Below are 19,911 nucleotides of genomic sequence, written 5' to 3'. Positions count from 1 at the left end.
GACATTCAAATAGTAGCTATTAAAGATGTGTATGTACATTTCAAATGTACCACATCCAAATGACATATAATGTATTATCATAGGTATATACAACGCAAACAATAGACTGTTGAATTTATTTTTCCTATTGCAAGAGAAGCCACAAGCCACAGCGAGTGAATACACAATGAACATCTATATACTTAAGCAAATGAAAAATGAGCACTTGTATGTACATTTAACACTTGCAGCTGATTTTTGTTTTTTGGTCTTTTTTTTGTTTGCTGATTTTGTTTTAAATCCACACTTTATTTGCGACGCTTAAAGTTCAGATCGGGTCAAACAGCTCAACCCTTAACACCTTTGTTGCTCCACAACACTTTTTTCCCCAGGATGTTAAAATTGCAAAAGTTACAAAGTATGTTCAGTAAGATAGCAGACCACTAGCTTCTTCCCAAGGTGAGTGTAAAGCCTCATACATTTACAGGAGAAATCAAAATGAAGCCCTTGCCTCTGGGCCTTTTGGTTACATTTAAACTAGTTTAAGTTTTTGTCCTCCGCCAGGGTTCCAAGTTTGCTCCTTTTTTTTCCTTTCTGGGTGCAAAAGCCAGTCTTGAAATCCACTGGGACCCTGAAGTTTGAATCCAGTTGCTCATTTTGCAAGGCAAGAAACCATTTCTTAGAAAGTCATGCCCCCAGAAATGCACATATATTTATATGTTCTACTTTTATAATCATATTCTCTTTAAAACACTTCCATAACCAATATCTGTATAGATTTTAAATGACATTTTTTAATTTCAAACCAAACAAAGAAACTCTCTGGCTGTACACTAATGATATACTAATTTGTTATACTACATTTGTACTTTGTACAATGATAAAAGAAATAGAAAATGTGATAGAAAATGTACAATATAATGTATTTATATGTATTCCAGTACCACACAAAGCTGTGACTACGTGAGTCTTTGGAAGCCTGTTGCTATTTAAAGACTGTTCAAAGAGGAAGGAGTGATGACAGAGAAATAGACAATCACACTGTGTGCATCTTCCCTGATGTGTGCCATGATATTTTGTCCAATCTGATGTCTTCATGCATTTAGAAAAAATAAAACAACGCACAGCAAGTTGCATGCACACACACACACACGCACACACACAGAGACACATGACAGCACTGATCTTATAACGCCAGACACGCAGGATTTGCACAGGAAAGCACAATTTCCCACATGACAAATATTAATGCAGTCGCGCGTGCACGCACACACACACACACACACACACACTCACACTCACACACCTGACACATATATATTGGATGAAAAATCAACCAAAATAGCCGGCTGTGCCTGCAGGATAGTATTGAAATATGTCACTGCTCTGACAGGATCCTGTACAGTTTTTGATAGATTATTTCAAACGGCATTGAGATGATAATTTTAGATTGCTCAGTCCAAACTTTCATTGCCACTGCAATCAGGCAGTGGCTGTTAAGATGGAGATTAGAGTAATGGGAGCTCAGAGCTGAGAAACACAATAGATTTAACAAAAAAAGGGATAAAAAGTTAATTTAGGAAGGGAGAATAGCAAGCTCTTTAATGTGCATCACATTGCAGCACCATCTACAACTTTCAGCACAGACACAGTAAAGATACATCAGGGATTTTAGGATAAAAGAGCAATTTGTTTATGTCACACTTGATAAGGCACTTAAAATTGCTCTGTACAATCTGGCGATATATATTTCCCGATAAAATTCTCACAGCATGTACAAGCTGCTGCGTTTTCACCTCTGCATGGCTGCATAAATTTGTTGAGACTATTCTCAGCAACGGCCCCAACAGCGAAACCAGAGAAAACTTTAAATTTTAAGTCGTCTCTGATCAACGTTACATGTCTCCGTAAAAGGAGTTTAGCCCTTTGACATAAGCCGTATGAAGAGGAGCCCAGCTAGCTCTGACGGCACATTATGATCTGTTGATTACAATAGAGACAATGTTTATTCTAGTCACATTAGACAGATGAACACTACTATATGTCCTGTTTGTGAGCATATATGCTTTAGAATGGACTTGGAAAACATAAAGGTTATGATCATAATAACCACAAAGCGAGAAGCAGTGGATTCTGTTTGCACAACATGAGAATGAGACGCAATAAAAGCAGAGGCGGGATGGTAAACATGCCGTATCACACTGTGTTTACACCAGGCAGCAGGTTTCGTCTGGGACACTCAAATTCCTGCAGCAAAACCCTTGGCTGACCTGTTCAGAACGGCTGTGGCTTCTCCAAACATGGTCCACATGCAGTGGGATCCTCTAGCTTTGGATTTTGTCAGTGACAACCCCCCCTATTAACCCCTCAGTAACCATGACAACAAAGGCAAGCTTATCTGTTTCACATGTACATAGTGTACACCTTGGGGGCTTTCAGCCTCCTTTACGCCTCACATGCGTGAGAGCCGTTGTCTTTCACTGTCACCTAACAACACTTTCTCGTTCTATCACAAGCCCACGTTCTCTCACATCACCCACCTCTCCTGGGTCACTTTCCAACAAAAAAGACAACGCCTAATAAAAGAACGTTGTTTTGTTCTCATCTCAGCAACTTGGCAAGAGAAGCAGGGGGAGTGAAACGATTTATGTGAACTTTGTTCCTGATGTTTATAGTGCACGGTGTGGAGATAACCACGGTAAGCACTTTTGTTTTTTAGATGCATCTTGCCCTTTTCCCACTGCAGGAGGTGATAAATTGCCATCACCTTCTATCAAACACCTAAGCAGCTGATCAAACTGGGACCCCTGGACCTCCACTTGAGCTGTGAGACACTTACTCTCCTGCTGGTATCACTCAAACGACAGCTTAGCAAAGATTAATCAGATATTCTGGAAGGCTCTTTACCCACTACAGAGATGTGTGACAGATGTCAGACAGACATGGCCCGACTTATCACCGTGACGGATGGTTGGATGTTAAACTTGGATGGATGCCTCGGTTCCTGCTTTAACTGCTCAGATAGATAAACATGGATCATCCATATTATGTGCACCAGTGGTGGAAAGTACATTTATTCAAATATTATACATAAGTAAAATTTTAAGGTAGTTGGACTTTTTTTTAACCCCCTAACCCGTTTTATAAATTTTCTGCTACTTTATACTTCTACACTGTCACATTTCAGATTGAAACAATTTTTACTCAATTTATCAGCTGTAGTTACAAGTTAATTTGTAGATTTTTCATATAAAACATATGATCAGCTTGTAAAGTAGTGCACTGTTATCTGTCCAAAATTCAGTTTTTACATAATCTATGCAATGTAGTTAATCAACTAATTGTTTCAGGTCTACACTTTCATAAAGCTGTGGGACCCACAAGAGACAGATTCGAATGGCCAAAACTGATGCAGCAGAAGGTGAGTTATCTTGGCTTTTAGTCCCTAGTAACAGTCAAACTCCGAAGACACTGGACCGAAGTGGTCCTATGACAACAGTTTCGGTTCATAAGAGGTTGTTGTTTTTCTATGTGCTCTTCTGGGGATGGGGTTCAGATGGAAAAAAGTTTAGACCTATAACAATTTAACAGCATTTTAATCAAAATCTTTTGGTCGGTTGTTGGATTGCTTGTTCATGTTGCCAGTCCTCTGTCAGTCAGATCTAATCAAACCACATCCACACAGACATGATGAAACAGACTAGCTGAGACTGCTGGAGATGCATTCACAGCTTCTGGATGGCTGGTATGTTAACATAGTATTTACCATTTTACTGTAGATTGCCAGCAATGAAATGTAAATGTCAGTGTGCTAGGGCAATGCAACATTTAGATTTATTTCTGTGACTACATCCATGAAATGTTTATGCAAGTGCACTGGCTCTGCATGTATAGGAGCTTTAAAGTAAAATAGAGAAAAAGAGAATTAATGATAGAGCAAGCTAATGAATGTACATGTGATATTTACATTACATTCATGACCTCATATATGAGGTAGAGACTATAACAGGATTAGGACTGAGTGGAGCACTAAGTGGGGCATGAGCATGTAGCATGCAAGCACAAGCTGAGCGTGTAATGGGCAATCTTTAATCTCAAATGTAGGTGTTCCACATCATCCCATAATCTGATCAGCCTCATGGTGAGTTTTCATTTCAGGATCTGTCCCAGATCTTTCTTTAAGGAGACAGCCTTGAGGAGCTATTTGGTGCAGGCGTAATTCTGTGCAAAGCTCCCCTACCAGCAATTGTGGAGGCCTCCTGATGGCTAATGCTCATGCATATTCATCACTACAACTGGTGAGCATACATTAATGTAACCGAGAATTATCTAATGGGTTGAAATGATGGATGACATGCATGAAGACACAGAACATGTCTTACAGTAAATTGATTTTCTCATTTATTTTATAATTAAAATAAGCCATTTAAAATTAACTATTTGTTCATTTTAATCTACAAATTTAATGATTGACATAGATTAACGTGAAAATAAAAAGAAGATGGATCACAAAACAAGTACACCAAAGATGCGGAAATAGCCCTTATTTAAATCACAAGGTTGTAACCTGTGATCAGAAGTAAACTCCACTCTTGGAGCAAACACACGTCAGCATGTATACCCACATTCACCTCGCACAATAGGCACCCACACACATACATACACAGGCCTTCACAATCACATCATTACAGTGCGGTACAGTACACACTAGCTACGTTCAGACTGCAGGCCTTCATGCTCAATTCCGTTTTCTTCCCAGAGCCAATTTTTTTATTTGACAGTTCACATTATTGATTAAGTGTGGCCCATTTCAGACTGCAGTGTGAATTGTCGACGGCCTGAAAGTGACCCGCATGCGCAGAAGAATAACATAACACACAGCAGCACGCCGTCGTACAGAAGAAAACAAGAAACCACAGATGTCAGCTCCGGTTAGGTCACACTTGCTAACCCTCCCAATTTTTACAGAAGACTCCCGTTTTTCATTGTCCTCTCGCGGGTCACATTTCTCCCGAATTATGACAAGTGTTCACAACCTTCTGTCCTTTTCATTATGGTTTCTGGCGCTGGACAACGCATCTAACCAAACTCACTAACGTTACAGTCTCACATAACTCAGAAGAGAGCTCGCGGTCCGGTGGATTTCAGGTGTAAGAAAGGGAACTTGTAAGCAGATAAAAGCAAGGTAGAGAAGTAAGAGAGTCACATGTTTAGCTTTTGTGGAGCTTTTTCGTTCACTGCGGCTCCATCTACATCAGAACAGCTGCTCTACAGTGACGTCAAAGTCACATCAATTCCGACCTGAGTGTCCAGACTCAGGTCGCATTTAAAAAGATCCGATCTGTATCGGATTTGGACCACATATGGAAGTCGCCGAAATCCAAACTGGAAAAGATCAGATTCCAGGTGACTTGGCCTGTTCACACTGTCATAAAAAGATCGGATTTGGGTCACTTTGGCCTGCAGTCGTACGTTGAATGTAGCCACTGTGACATCAATCCACTAATCAGCAAGATCAGACATCTCCCACTCATCCACACACACCAAAAAAACCCAAAAATTAAAAACTACACATCATAAAATGTAATACCAGTAATAAGCCACAGCTCTGAGCTCCAGCCACCTGTTTCATTCACAGAATAGAAAGGTTCCTATCAGTGGCGAATAACTTGATAGCAAACACAAACATCTTAATTACCACCATATGCATCAGACTTCCTCTCAACAGTTGTAAAAGCCTACACGGTTGTAAATGGCTGGCAAATCAAAGAATGCAACAGAACAATCCACGTTGTTTTTTCTATTTAGTCATAACTCTTGTTATTTGTTGTTTTTACAGCTATTTGGTTATTCTTTATAATGATACAAAGAATGTGAAAACAACAAGTTGTGGTTTTATGGGGGTTATGGGAAAGACTATTTGTTGGCCCGGTGCAGTGACTACCTCACAATGACCACAAGACTCGTCTCCCTGCCGGAAAAAAATAGTCCCACACAAAAACGTTGTGAAACCACAGCATGTCGTTTTTGCACTTCACTGTTTGTGCTCATAAAGCAAACAAGATATAACGTGTTAATTAGTGAGCTTTGGCGTTTCTGGTAGAAAGCTTTTTTTTTACCTTTGCACAGAGCCAGGCTAGCTGTTTCCTCCTGCTCTCAGTCTTTATACTAAACTAAGCTAACTCTATCCTGGCTTCAGCTTCATATCCATAAAATCTCCTCATCTAACTCTCAGCAAGACAGCAAATGGATATTTCCCAAAATGTGCCTTCAAATCAAAGTGGGGGGGTTCATTCTCTAGTAGGATCACTGATTCATTATCACGATTCATTATATTGTTCCAAATTAGTTGCATGTCCATCTATTCAATAAATTATGTATTTTATAGAAAATACAAAAAGGGTTAACATCCTTTTTTAACCGTTTTCATTAGAAAGTAGTTCTACTGCATTCTATTGTTTTAGTTTTTTTGGGGGGGGCTGCTGAAGTCTGATATGACCATGTGAGAGGCAATCTACACATGCTGCCTCACTTTATTTTACAGGTTGCTGGCTGGAAGTGCCACGATGAGGATCACAGACAGATAGAAAGAAGGCAAGCAGAGGGGGCACACATAGGTGTACACACATATTCCGAGCCAGCACACTCCCACACGTGCACTCACATAAATATTGAGTATACACTGATATGTACAATTATCTACAGGTATCTTCACTGAACTTCAAACTTCTGAGGTTTGTAAATTCAGTCAGCCCTATTTTCCCATTTTGATGTTTCTTGTGTTTTCGTACAGCGCAGATCTTCCTCGGCTCTTTTTTTCTTTTTTCATCCGCTCAGTGTCACTCCCAAGTGCTCCCTGCTTTACAAGCTCTCATTTCTTCTTAGCTTACAACTCTGAATGAAACTGGATTCCTCACAGCCTTCCTTATCTATGCTGCTTCTGCATGACACATCTCAAAGCAACTGGCATCAGTTGAATTTGTGCAAAGTGCTACAACCGGTTATTGAGAGAGAAACTGAAAAAAACAAACAAATGATATAGTTATGGAAAGTAACTTCAAATGTTCTCTTGCATTCTTTATCATGCTCACAAACCTTTTTTACAGACACACACGCTCTCACACACAAACACACACACGCCTATACATGGATGGCACACACACACATATACACACACACGCACACACACACACAGGCACCTCTTTCTCCTTAGAAAGAGCCCGTATTTATCTGGCTGACCTTATATTTTTATACTGGCAGAGGAGAAGATGTTTGAATGTCTTTTTAAAAGTGGCATTGCACAAAGCGTAGCAGGCTGGGTTGATGGTGCTGTTGATGTAGCACAGCCAGTAGCCAATAGTCCACACTGTGTTAGGGATGCAGCTGGAGCAGAAGGTGTTAATAAGCACCATCACATTATAAGGAGTCCAGGTGGCTACAAAAGCTACCAGGATGGCCATTATGGTGCGGGTCACTTTTTTCTCCCGTGATGGCGGTGCTTTCTTCTTCTTGTTAGGAGGTTGCTTTGTCATCTTCACAATCTTCCGTGCCACGTGATTCTGCCGCTCTGAGGCAGGGACAATCTCAACGGTGGCGTTGGATGGTGTGTAGCAGTCACCCTTGGGTGATTTTGTCTTGATCTTGATGCAGGTCAGCTTGGAGCCCCCTGCCTTGGCTCGCTGACGTGGGAGCGGCTGGCTTGTCTCTGCACCGGAGTTGGCGGCAGAGGGAGCCGCCTCCTCATCCTTCTGATTGGACGCAGCCACACTTCCTGATGTTGAATCATTGGAGCTCTCCTTTTCTTCTCCAGGAGTGCAGTTCTCCCTCGCCACCTCATCACCTTCAGTTTCTCCCTCAGCAGTGGTCGAGGAAGGTCCTTTGCCATTTTGCAACTTTCCATCATGCTGGTTTGCTCCATCATCAGCATTCAGGCTCTGGGAACGCACCGTGTCTTCCCCTGGTACGTTGTTATTGTTGGGTTTTGGTGTGTTGTTCCTCCTCTGGCCAGGCGACAGGGGCTCTGGATTGGCTGCTGATGGCTTACGGTTATCCTTCTTTACACGGCTCTTGCTCGCTCTGGAAATCTGCCAGTAGAGCTGAATCATGATGATGACAGGCAGGTAAAAGGCGGCGATGGCAGTGCCAAAAGTGACTGCGGCATTAGAGAAGAACTGGATGTAGCACTCCTTTTCAGGTACTGTCCGCCCACCAACAATGAACTGCCAGAAGAGAATGGCTGGTGCCCAGAGAATGAAAGACAGGACCCAGGCTGCAGCAATCATCATTCCTGCCATCTTGGTGGTCCTTTTGACGGGGTAGCTGAGCGGCTTGGTCACACAGAAATATCTGTCAAAGCTTATGATGAGAAGATTCATGACAGATGCATTGCTGACAACATAGTCCAAGGCTAACCACAGGTCACACACCACCGGCCCCAGTGGCCAGTACCCTATTACTATGTAGACTGTGTACAAGTTCATAGAGCACAGTCCAATAATTAGGTCTGCACATGCAAGGCTAAATAAAAAATAGTTGTTGACAGTCTGTAAGTTCCGATTAACTTTAATGGAAAGCATGACAAGGATATTTCCAATAACTGTAACCAAACTTAGGGAACCGGCCACCAACACAATGAACACCACCTCCACAGTCTTGTAGGCGCTTTCGCTCTCTTCCACAACTTCTGTGTCATTGCCTTCAGAGGCATTCCAGTAGGTATAATTGAATACATCCATGGCATTTGGTCTTTTGTTGCCACCTCCTACTCAGATGGAACCTACAAAAGACAACAAAAGAGAGAAGATTTGTAATGAGGTGCAAAAGATGACTATGTCAGCTTTAGCTTTTTACTGATTTGAAGACATTTGAATGATATAGGGTCATGGGTAAAGCAGTTATATTATGCGATTAAGGTCAGGAACTCAGGAACTACTTAGTACACTTCTTACTCAACTCAGAATGAACTTTCAAACCTTTCTCTTCAACTTATAATTCAAGTATTTAGGCAAACACTGTACATGTAAGAGAATGAAGTCTAAATGTAAATACACAAGAAAAAACTATGATCTAAATTAAAAATACCAAATGAATGTAGAACAACACTTAAACATTTAAAATGCAATTATTGGTTTCAGTCACATTCAGTAAAATATATTCAATGTGCAACAAAAGATGCAGCAATACCATCTTTTAAGGTGTAATGGTATAAGGGATGATTAATGGTGATCCTGAGGTAGATTATAAAATATAATTTTATACGTGTATCTAAGCCATCCGTATTAGCAGTGTCTTTTTCTGTGTTATATCAGTTTTATCTTGGCTAAATGCAGTTCATCAAATAACAGTGACAATTTTGGCTGTACGCCAATTAGATTGGTAATTAAAAGCACAGATATCTGGCACAGATATTTTTTCATTATCAGTGCCTAAATAACATCTCCCCATTAGACACCTGCATCATTATTTAGAAAAAAGCATAAAAAGTGCACAATCTAAATGCACATGAATGGCTGATGAAAAATGAGATGTGTGGCATCAAGTTAAATGAGGATATCACAATGATAGCTTCAGCTTGATGCCACAAAGTTTAGTATTCAAGCAAGAACAGATCACCATGGCACCAAATAATAATAAAAGACTGGCACCAAATTTCTCCATGTAGAAATCTATGTGATGTCTGAAAATGCTTTTGCTGTCTTTTCAAAGCATGTGTGTCTGTACTGTTATCCACTTCATATTTATTATTTTTTCATGCAGAGTGCTCACAGCTATTATTTTTTCTGTTCTCTTTTGTCTGCCTATCCACTTTGATGGATGCATTTTTGACCACATAATGCCTACGTTTTTTGGAATACTAATGGCTTGAGTTTGTGTCTTTTCATTTCTTCTGTCTTCTGAATGTGTTTCCAAACCCCTATATTTGCAGTTGATGGGCATTTTAAGATCAATCTTACCTATAACTATGTAATGTTAGCCTGTACATTCTTAAAAAGGAGAGGAAAAAGTGTAATTATACACCGCACACACAGTCTATGTTACCAAGAGTTCAATAGTAACTTTAAAAGGAATTATTGACAAAATGGGTGCTGGCATTTTATCTTCAAAGGTCCATTTCCAACTTGCACTTAAAAATTCTCTTCATACAGCACTTTAAAATTCTTTTGATCCCCAAGTGACCCACTAGTTCTCGCTTTTAACCTTAAACATTTGCCTATTTTGTAGACCTTGCTTTGATTTATACACTGCTCACTTTTGCATTTCACAAGCATTTGATATTAAGAGTAATGTGGTTTGTCTGCTCTGTGTCTGGAGCTGCGCCACATCTCTTGGAGCCTTTTCAGGTGCTGTAGGTCAGATTTTATGGCACACTTGGCCGCTTATCACTTATCAGTTTGACATAAATATCATCAGGCTGGAGAAGTGCACCTTTCCTAAAGCTGCTTTTTTTTGTAAGAGAACTAATCAAACTTGATTCACCCTGTATATCAAAAGCTTTTTGAAAGTACCTTTCTGTTATAAAAGAAAGATCAATGTGTTGTCCAATAAGTTTCTTGACATTGCAGTGAATAGAAAACTAGGGCAATTTGACTAAAAATCACTAAGAAAAAACACATGCATTTAATCATGTGTTTTTATATTTATGTTCAAACAACATCTAGGGTTTAATCATGCAAGATAGAATCTGTTATGTTTGGAGATAATTGCAAATTGTTAGCATGGACATCCTCACCTGACCCTCTGATCATTCACTTGCTCACTTGTTTTCACTACCCTACACTACACATACCATTTATCCTAGTTGCTATGTTTCTGTCTACTCCTTAACCTGCCTACCTACTTATCTGTACATGCCTGTAAGCTATTCTCATTAATAAATCACTGAACTGCATCTGCTCTGCAGCAGTTCACTGCATTTGGGCCCTATCGCTTGTATTCCTGTTACCCTGCTTGTACCAACCATGACAGCTGTATGTAAGACACTCACTTGATTTGTACAATAATGTCTTGATGGTGACAATAGATTGGTCACTGACCATCTGAAGTATAAAAAAAAGTGAAATTGATGTATCACCGTGTAGCCAAAGTTACTGAAGTGTTATGTGTGACACACTATTGCAGCTGGAGAGCGGTCTTGTCCAAGACTTTGCCATTTCGGCTTAAGGTCTTTAACAGTTGAGCACAGTTGCTGAGTAACTAGTGAACATTCACTTATCTGCTGTGCCAGAAATCCCTAATCATTGCATTAGGCATGGAGCTAAGCTGACCTAATCCCCATAAAATGTTTAAGTCCACCGATTTATATTCAAAAACACCAACAATACAAATGGGACACACTTGTGGCTCGCTTGAGACAAGTGGATTAGAGAAGTAAAGTGGATCACTATAGATGGTCATAGCACAGTGGAGGCAGTTAACTCCCCTTGCTGCTCTTTGTCCACCTCCAGCTGCCATAAGCCTCGTCCCACACCTGAAATATCTGCCACAACACGTCGTGCCCCGGCTAGTGTCAGCTAAAGATGCACAAATCCTTTTCAGCTCAATGTGGACATCCATGGTTTTTTTAAAAGGTCTCAGGGGAGCCTAGACTTTGTTTTAAAGCTTCCATCCACATATTGTTAGTCATGTTAGCATCAACCTACTGTGGAAAGACACTTCTGCTTCCAAAGAAAGCCAGCATTGTACTTTATTTCACACATCAAGCTATAGTTTCACAATTTTGCCATTTGGATTTTTGCCTTGATATCTTTATCTTATGTCACTCAAGATACAGCAAGCAATAGGACATCTTTGCTTCAGTGTTGACTGGTAGAAATGCTGGCAGCCCGCTGAGCATGAGTGCAGTTTCCATCGCCTGGGGAGAGCAGCAGTGGCACTCTCCGCATAGCTATCAATCATAGAGCTTACCTGCAAGCCTCAGTACTACTGTAGTAGCGCCCAATCAGAACATGAGTGACACATCCATTATCATCCTTAGAGAGATGAATATTCAGATTTTTCTCATTTATTTCATCACACTAATTGATTAACATACTCACTATATTTGAAGTAAAATATGGCATCATGGTTCATCTTTACCATCCTTAAACCTCCGCTTTGAGTTAATTGTGTGTCAGTGGATTACGCAATCCTAAATGCGCCTTTTTTGTTGTGTATTAGAAAAAAAGTGAGACAAGTCAGTTGCTGCCATGGAAGGATGTGAATAAATGAGTTTGAGTATTGTTCTGTGTTCAGACTTAGGTATTCCTAGAGCTGGCTCACTAGAGCTGAAAATTGTGTATGCCCTCTGGGAAGCAGAAAGGGCTAACCTCATCCTTTCTCCAAAACCTCTGTCCTCACTGTCTTTTGTAGTGGACTCAAGGATGGCCAGATAACTACTGAGTAAACTCAAATTATTGTACTGAAGAAAGAAACAATTGCTGAATTTTTGTTTAAAACAAAAATTGCTTTTATCTGAAACTAAAGAACCACTTACACAGGTCACCAGTTTTGTCAGGGACAAACAACAGCTTTCTGTTGATGCAGCTTCAAGCATATTGTTTCCCAATGTGGCAGCTGTGTAGTTGCTCTTAAACCAATGCATTTGGCTGCCTCCCTAGTGTCCAGATTCCTGTTCCACATCTCTGAGCACTGATCCAAGATAAAACCCAGGGCACTTGCCCCCTGCTTTCATTTATTGCATGCATTTTCATTGCTGGTCCTCTCCTGCAGGGTTAGGCCTCCGTTTACTTGCTGTTTGCAGAGAAGCATGACTGGAATGCAGAAGCATGACCGCAATGCAAAGCCTATCATTGCTGCAGTACAGCTGCTCCACAGGGGATGCAGATCAATTCAGCAGTCATCCCAGTTATATTAAAGTTAATGGACTTACAGAAGGGGGAAAACATCACTACTTTATATTCAAATCTCAATGCTTCCCTATTGTGAACAAAAGTAGACAAAAAAGACGAAGTCAGTTTTCTAACAAACGTTAAGACAGGTGTAAAATGATAATGTGGGAAGGTTTGAAATGATCATCGATGATGGCTGGTAAACAGACAGTGGAAGGCATTTTCTTCACTGAGACAATCTACACTGTCTTTTTGGACTCTACTGTGAGGTTAAGTTCCTGCTTACGTAAATATTGCCTAACAGTGTGTATAAACTGCTCTGCAGCCGGGCTGTCATTCAGACTGGGAAACTGACATAGCACTGAGATGCACAGAGACACAGAAACGCATACAAATATTTGAAGAAAGGTTTAGCAGGAAATGAAAAAGGTTCCGATAACCATCGAACCAACACTCATCTCAGTGTTGTGATGAAACATGGCTACAAAACGATCCGAATCTTGAGCTGGTGAAGTATAATTACAAATTTGCGTTTATTTCCTCAAGCTCTTTCCACTGTCTCAGGGGATTTAGACTGTTAGAGAAAGATCTTGACAGATGCCTGTAGAGATTCAGTGTAAATATTTATACAGAGAATGATCAAAGCCATTTATCTATCCATTTTCAGCTATTTAGCTATTTATTTGGGGACTGGATCATGGTGGCAGTGGGCTAAACAAAGTGGGTGAGACATCCTCCCCCTCCAGCAACAGACCTGGGTTATCCTGGGGCGTTCCCTGCCCAGGAAAGATACGTAATTCCTCTGTCAAATTCTGTAAAAGTATTCTCCTGATTTTCGACCTGGGAAGAGACCCAGGGGGTTACCACCACGGGGAATACCCCCATGGGAGGCATTCAGGTCAGAACAACTGACTCCTTTCAACTTAAAAAGAGCAGAGGTTCTACTTCTACTGAATCTGCTTGTCAATCTCATGCTCCATCTTACTCTTAGGGCCAGGCTATGCTAGGAAAGAACTGGTTTGTAGGACGTGTTGTCTGACTACACTGGAATTGAGTTGTAAAATTGGTCACAGAGTGACAAAGCACAGATAAGAGCACATGGTAGAGTAAGAAATAAAACCTAGCCTTTTTTAATAAAACATTGTTGGACAAAGTCCCCCAACCACCCCTACAACCAATTCCTATGTTGGAGAGATGTAAGGGGAGATGGTTTTCGAAGCTATTCAACCATCTGACAAACTGAATAAGTATAGGCTACTGGTACATTTTCTCATAAACCTACTCCTTCACTTAAAGCAGCAAGTTACTTGCAACCTGAAAAGGGCAATCCACTATTATCCAGCTGAGTAACAGGCCTTGGACTTAGAGATAGCAACCTTTTCCACAACTGCTTTACACTTGGCTGGGCGCTTGTTGCTGAAGATCGCAGGCAGACATCATCAGCAAAAAGTCGGCATGAAATCCTAAGTTCACCAAAGTGGGAGCTCTTTACACTTCAGCAATGCTTTGAGACACAGTCGATCTCAGTTGGGTTCTTGTGGCCTTGTGACACTTGGCTGGTGCCTCTCACTATCGGCAACTTTGGAGTCCAGCCCTATCCATATATGTTTCCAGAGCATGTGCTTTGCATAGAGATGAGGCCAACTGCATCTAGTTGGTATTCCTCAGCCTTCCACACAAACTCCCGACCCAGTCCTACTGCCAGGTTGGAGTTTCCTGGTTTCTCTATTCTGTGTGAGGTCACTCATTTCCTTGCCCCTCATTTAGGGCTAATTTGTCTTGGGAGATCCTACCAGTAGCTTCCCCCCCCCCCCCCCGGCAAACTCCCCAGGTCACGGGGGCACACAACCTCTCCAATATGAGACTGTGATTAATGGATGGAGCATCAAACGCTCAAGGAATAACTTGAGAGTGGCCTCTCATTAAAAGTTAGACAATGTCATTATGCATAAGAGGGTGTAATTACAGGGAAAATATCTTCTTTGCAGGTGTGACAAACCCAGAAGTCTCTGGCAGTGCTTGTGTTAAGTGGAACTTGAAGCAAAAGACGTTAATGAAGAGTTAACAAGCAGGAAATGGCATTCAAGCGGGTGGAAAAACAAGCTCTGCAAACAGTTAACTACCCAGAGATTCCCCGGAGAACCTGTAGGTGGCCATGTGTCACTGTATGCAAAGTGAGGGGAGAACACTGGAGATTTTGCATGTCTTTTTGTGTACACATTTTTTGATTAAGAATACAGTGAGGGGATGTTTGAATACAGGTCTTGGCCAGACTCTTAGGCATCTTCTGTTTCAGTCCTAATGCGGTCAACCAAATCAAGAACAAGTGACTGCTCCACACTCCCTCTTTATTTCTGCTGATGAATTGTCTTGAATCTTGACAGCAAGAGGCTCATAATTCTTTCACTGTGACCTTTAGATGCCACTTCATAGAAATTATATTCATACAGATTTACCACAAATTATTTTCAGCATCGCAGGAATGTCATTTTAGGTGCCCTCTATCCTTAACTCTTCAGAGAATGCTCAGAGATCAGCCTATTGATATTCCAGCTACTTGGCTATAGCAGCCTCCACACCATCTGTGAAAAATGACAGTGTCACACACGACCTCTACTGTTCTGCCAGGCAGCCCAGCTATCGACTCCAATTCACTGTAAGCTGCCACAATCAACTCACAAATCTTTTAGATACATATTCTAAAGATAAAGTTACTGGAAGCATGTTTTCGCCTTCTTCTGAGTATAGATTAAAATAGTCTACAAGAGCCAAGTCAACGTATTTTGAACAGATGCAGGTCAATGGAAAGATCTTACGCATAGTTGACAGTTCAGAAGCCACACTGTCTGGAAAATATCACAAGCCTTCTGGGATGCAATAACACTGGAGCTCAGCCAGTAATAAATGAAAAAAGTCCTCAAGCAAACTGGGAAGGTAAAGGAGACGAGTCAATTTTCTCCTGTCATACAGAGAGACCCTGCAGTAGCTAGGACTTGACAAACACTGTCAAGCTACCTACTCCAACGCTTGCTCTCTCGCCTCTCACTTCACATTAAACGTTTTATTTCATCCAAATAATTTACCCACGACTGAAAAACCCAGCACCATGTATCCTCTGTTGATTTGGCTTTAATTAGCAGATTTCCATATTTCTAATCATAATTGCTTCTCAAGAGTCGAAGCTGTGGTATGAGCTGCTATCCCACCTAGTACAATTTCATTAGTCTGAATCTCAGTGGAGAGTTTTAGTGTCTTATTATAGTTTAAGTAACGTCAGTTGTGTTTCCAGAATCAGCACAAATACCTGCTTTTATCAGCAACCTTGATCTAAATATACCATTATCATTATCTGCCATAAAAAATCCATGTTAGCTAAACTCTAATGCAGATCAGAAAACACATCACAGCTTGTAAGACATTGCCTCTTTTACATTTTCCTGATGGAGATCGTCCCAGGTGGCTCTGTTAGCTGATACATGACAGACACTTTTCACTGGGCACTGGGCAGCAGCAGCCCTAAAACAAGCTATAATCAACAGACAGACAAATTAAGCAACATCTGGCAAGCTAGCCATTCCTGCAGGACATTGCCAGCAACAGACAGCCTGCGTATGTGTGCAGGGCTAATGCTATAGAAGGAATAATGTAAATATGTGAAGTGATCTAACACAGCATGGAGAAATCCTTTGAGCTTGAATAAGAGTATTGACATTTCCATTTCTTCCCTCGTAAAAAGATGCCCATTTTTGATTATCTAAACTGTGTCTCATGTGGGCAAAAATAGAATATCGATGATTGTTCTTGCATGATACAGTGCATGCCTTTCTCCACAGCTCCTCTTCAACAGACCTGCTGCATTGCAGGCAATGATTCAGATAAATCCAAGGAAAGGATCCAAAGATAATGCGGTCATTATATGTGGCAGTATGGTGTCTTACCCCATTGTTACTTTCAGCTAAGAGCATCTTCCAAGACATGTACACTGCCATTAGAATGCCAATAGCCTGTTTCCTTTTCTATATTGACTCTGGGACTCCCCTGCTGTCCCTGCTTCTTCATACTATGCATGGCAATAAGCTGGCCTGCTCTCTCTCTCTCCTGGCAGTTTCCTGACTCATTACTGATTTTACATAGACCGAAGACATGGATGCGCTCCCCTCTGAGCTGTTGTATTTATGTAGTGGCTCAGTAATCTCCTCAAGCAGAGACCTGCTGGTGCTGCTGCGGGGCTTCCTCTTCCAGGCTTTGTTCAATAAACCCTACTCTATGCTGCCACCACAGAACAAGTGTATAGTTTTGCATTGACCAGTATGGAAATGCATATGAAAGGAATGGATAAGTGTTACTGAAATGTACATACTTCAGTTTTGATCTGTTGAAGGTTGAAGAGTTCAAGAAAGCATGACTAAGAGGAATAAAAATAAAATAGCGTCTGCTGCAAACAAATGGAAAGGTCACCTTCGATTAATGTGATGCAACACTGCCTTTGAATAATGAGACCATGTTATGCAAGTGAGCTCTCAGACTTTGTACAATGAGTGGTTTTGATTGTGCCACCGGCTCTCAGTGTAGACTGACTTTATGACCAGACATTTTAACTCAGGCCAATGAGCAATTGTAACTAACCCTTTGACTGAAGTTTGCTTAGTGGGAAGTACATACGCCTGTTAATGTCACTCTTGGTCTGGCAAACTTAAAGGTTGAACTGCTTTTCTAACGTTGTTGAGCACACAGAAAGTATCCAGTAGTTCAGGATCAGACAAAAGTCATGTGTTATTACACACACCCAGGCTGTAGTGGGTAGTAGAGTCCTGTCCCAAGAGCATTCTTTTTTAATCATCCACTACTGGAAGTTGACTGGAAAAAAAAACCAACAACTTTATTTATATAGCAATTTTCAAAAACAAGTTTACAAAGTGTTTCACAGACATAAAAACAGGAAATACAAATTGAAAGTGCAGCAAATTAAAATAAGTTAAATGCAGTCAAGAAATAGATAAGACATTGAATAAAACTCTTTAAGCAAAAATAACTGAATTAATTCAAATTGATTTTATAAAAATTAGTGTTTTAAAAGAGGACACTGAGGTAGCTTGTCAGATTCCCAAGTGAAGGTTAATCCAAAATTGGAGCCCTTAGGACCAATGCCCTACTACCCTCTGTCTCAAGCCTTGCCCTGGGGACCGAGAGCAACACCTGGTCTGCAGATCGAGCAGGGGTGTAAAGGTTAAAAGTCAGGTAAAGGTGAAAAGGTCAATAATGTAAGAAGGGGCAAGGCTGCTCAGTGATTTAAAAACAACACAATTTTGAAATCAATTGTAAATGCTGCAGGTATGACCAGTGCAAGGAAAATTCTATTCTTTTAAGAACCCTAGATGCATTGTTTTTCACAATTGTGAATTTCCTTCCAACACTTAATAATTTAATAATACTTAATAAATAAATAATTTTAGTGTTGCAGTCGATCTGTTGCTTGCGGACCATTCATCTCTGTTTCCCTGGATTGGATTTGTGGAGGGAAGGGGGTAGCAGCATGCATTGCAGTGTCTATTTTTGATACTACCATTAGAAGATGCCAATAAAGAATTCTGCACATAGTGTAACATGCAGATCTTAAATGTTTTAATTGTTACTTCTGCATTTAAAAACACTGAAACTATTTAGATCTCAGGTTTCAATACAACTAAATTGTCTCTGCTACTTGTCATAACTTGGGCTCATCCCTTTTTGATCTTGACTCAAACTCAACTTAACTCAGACTTGGAACTTTTACAAGTTACACAAAATGAAGTCCTTAGTACATTTTCATCTTGAAGAGATGCTGTGTGCCTCTTGCCATTTCCCTGAGCATGATGGTGCTCTTTTGCTCACACTCTGTGAATCAGCATGCCTATCTAAGCACTCCTAATCGCTCTGCCAGCATCGTCACTGTCACCCTGCTACTGTCCTGTCCTCATTCCCCTGTATGTGTCCTGTCTGTGATGTATCACACTGGCACCATCCCTCGATAGAAAGCTACGGTGCTCATTAAGATAGAGAAAGATAGCAAAAATGGAAAAAAGGCAGGGAAGGCGAAGGGAACGAGATAAAGCGTGTGCCTGTTGGATTTGTTCCACTTCATTGTTTCTGTTTTTCGCTGCCCATCCCCCTGTACTCTGTCTTTCTCCAGTGATTCAGACTATAGTGATAAAAAGCATAGCTACAGTATGTTGCCCTTGGACAGGTTGCTCTATTTACAGTACCTGCTCTAGTTTTCTCCTATGTAACAGTAAGCCAGAACATGATTTCCATCACAATATGCATTAATCTTTGGCAGCATTCAATGAGGATAATGTGAGGCCTTGATCGGAGTAAATTACGGTATACTCTTTAAAGGTTTTTGCTGGTTTAGAGAAATGTCTCATCTCCAAACTCTAGTTTGCTGTGTTCTTTAAATACAATAGGCAAAACAAAAGCAGAGAGACTATAACAAACTGTCTATTTCAGTGGAGCATTATGGGACTTGCGGTCGAATAACCACTGATGTATGAAGGCCCTCTGTGGTTGTTCATTTGCAGAGGGATCTGGCTCATTCTTGTAAAGAGGCAACTTCAGCTAAGTCAGATAAGACAGGAACACAATGTGCCACTGCCAGTCACAAGTGGCCATCAGCATCCTTGGCAGTAATCTGCGCTCTGAACCCTAGTGGTGTCGCTGTAAATAAAGCTGACAGATGCTAATCCATGGAAGTCAACCTTGATCCAAATAACAGATGCGGCATGACCAAAACTCAAAGCCTTCAAACCTGATGGCCTGTCAAGCCATGTTGTCACAGAGACACCCAATTTTGACAAGACCCACTTATGTGGCTTTCCCGATTTAATTACCTTCTCACTGCCTTTTATTTATCCGCTGATGAAAAGAGATTAGTAGTGAAGTAATGTGATACCTGACTGGTATTGGCACTTTTTTCAGCTTTTATTTCACCTCAGTGCTCCTTCTAGTGATGATCTACAATGCTTTTGACAGTGTTTACATAACTTAAACTAATACTAATAGTTATTTTAAAGCCTGAATTTGTAAAACACTCAAAACAAACCCTATTGGAGACCATCTCTGAGCTTCT

At 40.7% G+C, this 19,911-nt stretch overlaps 1 protein-coding gene across 5 annotated transcripts in view; it reads right to left on the bottom strand.

The window, feature by feature from the left end:
• Positions 1 to 6,115: 6,115 nt before the first annotated feature.
• chrm2a (cholinergic receptor, muscarinic 2a) overlaps positions 6,116 to 19,911 on the bottom strand; it is a 29,058-nt gene continuing 15,262 nt past the window's right edge. For all 5 annotated transcript variants that reach the window (XM_046072589.1, XM_046072590.1, XM_046072591.1 and 2 more), the window contains one exon: positions 6,116 to 8,755. In XM_046072589.1, coding sequence (XP_045928545.1) covers positions 7,206 to 8,714 — 1,509 coding nt within the window. In that variant the 5' untranslated portion in view covers positions 8,715 to 8,755 and the 3' untranslated portion in view covers positions 6,116 to 7,205. The remainder of the gene's footprint in view (positions 8,756 to 19,911) is intronic.

The sequence above is a fragment of the Micropterus dolomieu genome, linkage group LG16, assembly GCF_021292245.1.
Source record: "Micropterus dolomieu isolate WLL.071019.BEF.003 ecotype Adirondacks linkage group LG16, ASM2129224v1, whole genome shotgun sequence".
NCBI lineage: Eukaryota > Metazoa > Chordata > Actinopteri > Centrarchiformes > Centrarchidae > Micropterus > Micropterus dolomieu.
The sequence above is the reverse complement of the archived record's forward strand: the minus strand, read 5'-3'. Positions and strand labels throughout refer to the sequence as shown.